The sequence below is a fragment of the Macrobrachium nipponense genome, chromosome 9 (assembly GCF_015104395.2).
Source record: "Macrobrachium nipponense isolate FS-2020 chromosome 9, ASM1510439v2, whole genome shotgun sequence".
NCBI lineage: Eukaryota > Metazoa > Arthropoda > Malacostraca > Decapoda > Palaemonidae > Macrobrachium > Macrobrachium nipponense.
Window position 1 is genome coordinate 93,754,840 of NC_061110.1, and position 3,007 is coordinate 93,757,846.

At 40.3% G+C, this 3,007-nt stretch overlaps 1 protein-coding gene across 1 annotated transcript in view; it reads right to left on the reverse strand.

Moving 5' to 3' along the window:
- LOC135218146 (histidine-rich glycoprotein-like) overlaps positions 1–1,629 on the reverse strand; it is a 30,213-nt gene extending 28,584 nt beyond the window's left edge. Inside the window, exon 1 of the mRNA XM_064254294.1 lies at positions 1,403–1,629. Within this exon, the coding sequence (XP_064110364.1) occupies positions 1,403–1,629 (227 nt within the window). The remainder of the gene's footprint in view (positions 1–1,402) is intronic.
- Positions 1,630–3,007: the final 1,378 nt, after the last annotated feature.

A 3,007-nucleotide genomic window follows, 5' to 3' on the forward strand; every position in this document is an offset into this window, starting at 1 on the left:
AGGAGGAGGAGGAGGGCGCCTTTGCATAAGTCTTAGCCTTAGCTGCGTTTTTGTCTGTGCATATATTTTCACTGGAAAGTCTAGAGAGAGAGAGAGAGGATGGTTTTAGATGGTCGATAGGAGATTTATTTTAATTCTTTGCGTATGATAATAATAATAATAATAAAAGAGAGAGAGAGAGAGAGAGAGGTGATGGTTTTATATGGTCGAAAAGAGGGATTTATTATAATTCTCTGCTTATAAGAATAATAATAATAGTAAGAGAGAGAGAGAGAGAGGTACTTTTAAAATCTTGAGAGGGAGAGGGAGCAGAGATTTTGCAAGTCATTCCAGCAGGTCAGAATGCTGCTTCAATGTGTCACTAGGCGTTATTGATTTCTGGTTGTGTTCAAGTTCTCCTCTTGTGCAGTTTACGCTTACGTATCTTTTCATTATCTGTCGTGATGTGTTTCCACCTTATGCTCGCACACAGAATTTACCTAACTCGTATCTTTTGATTTTCAGTTTATTATTAAATTAGCGATTTTGTAAGCTGGATATTTTGAAGTCTCCTTTTCCAGGTTCTTGATCATCATTGCTGTGTATTGAGTTTCACCTTATGCCTGGATTATTCCATCAAATTTCTCTCTCTCTCTCTCTCTCTCTCTCTCTCTCTCTCTCTCTCTCTCTCTCTCTCTCTCTCTGGTTAACAGAATGGTTTCAGGAACGTGATTTGAAATTGTATCCCCATACAAAACAGCTGTTATCAAATGATGACGTAATCAGCCGGGCGCTCTCATATCTCAGTACCCAAAAACGACGAGACTGACCCTGATTCCCATGTGTACATAGGCACAGACTGACCCAGATTATCATTTGTACATAGGTGGGAATTCCTAATACTGCGAATATTCCTGTCATATCTGAATACTCTTAAGAAGACGACTGACCCTAATTATCATGTGTACATAGGAACACATTGATTCGAATTATCATTTGTACATAGATATGGGAATTCCTCATACCGTGAATATTCCTGTCTGAATATATATTATTTACGTTGAAGTCTGGCTGATGGAACAAAGAGTAAGAATTAAAAAAGAAATGGAAGTCTGTCTAAAGGAAAAGAATAGAGCACATTGGAAATAGATAAAAGGATCCCGAAGCACGGCGATAAATTGGGAATAATGCAATAAAACCCCCCCCCCACTTTCTTTCCTCCCCTCCCCTCCCCATCTCCCCCCCTCCCATCTTCTCCCCACTTTCTGGACCCCCCCCCCCCCCCCCCCCTCCCCCCCCCCCCCCCCCCCCCCCCCCCCCCCATATGTCGGAGAGAGGCGGCCTGTAAAGTTCGTGTGATTTGGGGTCGTCCGTTTGAGGACGGATAGTGTTACGGATTTACCGTTAAGTATTTGTTGTTTACCGACGGTTCCGTACGGATTCGAAGTCCGGTGATCTAGGATATTTGACCCAGGGGACTGTTACGGACGTTATACGGATCAGGGTCCCCGTAGGGTGGGGGTGGATAGTGCCGTCAATACTGTAGCCATTATTCAAGGTCCTTTGTAAAGTCGTCTCTTCGGCCCCCAACTGCTGCAACCTCCTTTCATTCCCTTTACTGTACCTCCTTTCATATTCTCTTTCTCCCATCTTGTCTTAGCAATTGTTTCATAGTGCAACTGCTTTGAGATTTCCCTCCTGTTACACCTTCTTACTGTCAATTTCCGTTTCACCGCTGATTGACTTTGTAGGTCCCAGCGCTTGGCCTCTGGCCTAAATGATAAAATTCTGTTCTTTTCTAAGGATAAGGATCAAGATCTACACAAGCAGTATGATCCGACTGCCGAACGATTTTTAGTTCCTTCAGGGTATCACGTCATTGATGTCAGGCTACTTTTGTTCAGTTTTTTTCACAATAGCAAGTTCCATATAAGCACAGAATCAATTTTTGGTTATTGGTAAAAGTCTCTCTCTCTCTCTCTCTCTCTCTCTCTCTCTCTCTCTCTCTCTCTCTCTCTCTCTCTCTCTGCCATATTTGATTTTGCGTGTAAAATGTTGGTTTCGTAAGAATTAATCCGTTTAGTAAAATAGCACTGTGCTTATCTAGGCAGTGTAAACGTAAAAACAACAGCATACAGTCTAGTTGAACCTATTATCTATACACAGCGCTTTTATTCTGCAATCTCCTTATACTTTTCACTTTACCTGTTCAGCCTACTAACGAAACCTCATCGTCTTTGGCCATCTCTGAACCTTGATTACAACCAAGAGTCTTAAAATGAGACTTGTTCAGCAGATCTCTGATGATACTTCGCCCCCGTCATCAGCAGCATTTCGCTTGGGGATGATTTCACAAGATACTCGACTGGCAATTATTATTTTCATCGTCTCTGCTGCTATTTCTTTTATAATTTATTAGGCTTCTTTCCCCCCCAGCAAATACTATTTTATACTATTACTTTTTTTTTAATTAAAATTGATAAATTTTATCATTCTTTATATCCCGATATTTTTCGGGCCAGCCCTGTGAGAGTCAAGTTTGACTCATTGGGCTGGTAAAACTCCTTTCTTTAATAAGAGTACGTGGACGATAAAGTACCTTTCACTCATGTGCCTGGTAGTCAAATAAATTCTAGAGGTAATCCTGATTAAGCATTATATATAGGTATTATTTAAGTTAAGTTATTTGGGCATTGACACCCCCCCCCTCCCAATAAGGGAATGTTAAGAATAAATTACCCATTTCGGAAACTTGCGAAGACATGACCTTTCGGGAGTCCCCTATGACTCTCAATTGTTTTGTTCAAAAATTTTTTTCTACAGTTCCAATCATTCATTCACAATAAATTGAAAAGAGAGAGAGAGAGAGAGAGAGAGAGAGAGAGAGAGAGAGAGAGAGACCCTTAACCATCAAGAGAAGAATCATTCTGTATTTAGATGAAAATTGCTGTTTACTGATATAGTAGAAAAAAAATAAAGATTAGTATTATTATTATATTATATACATAACGTTCTTCTCTCCTGTCTG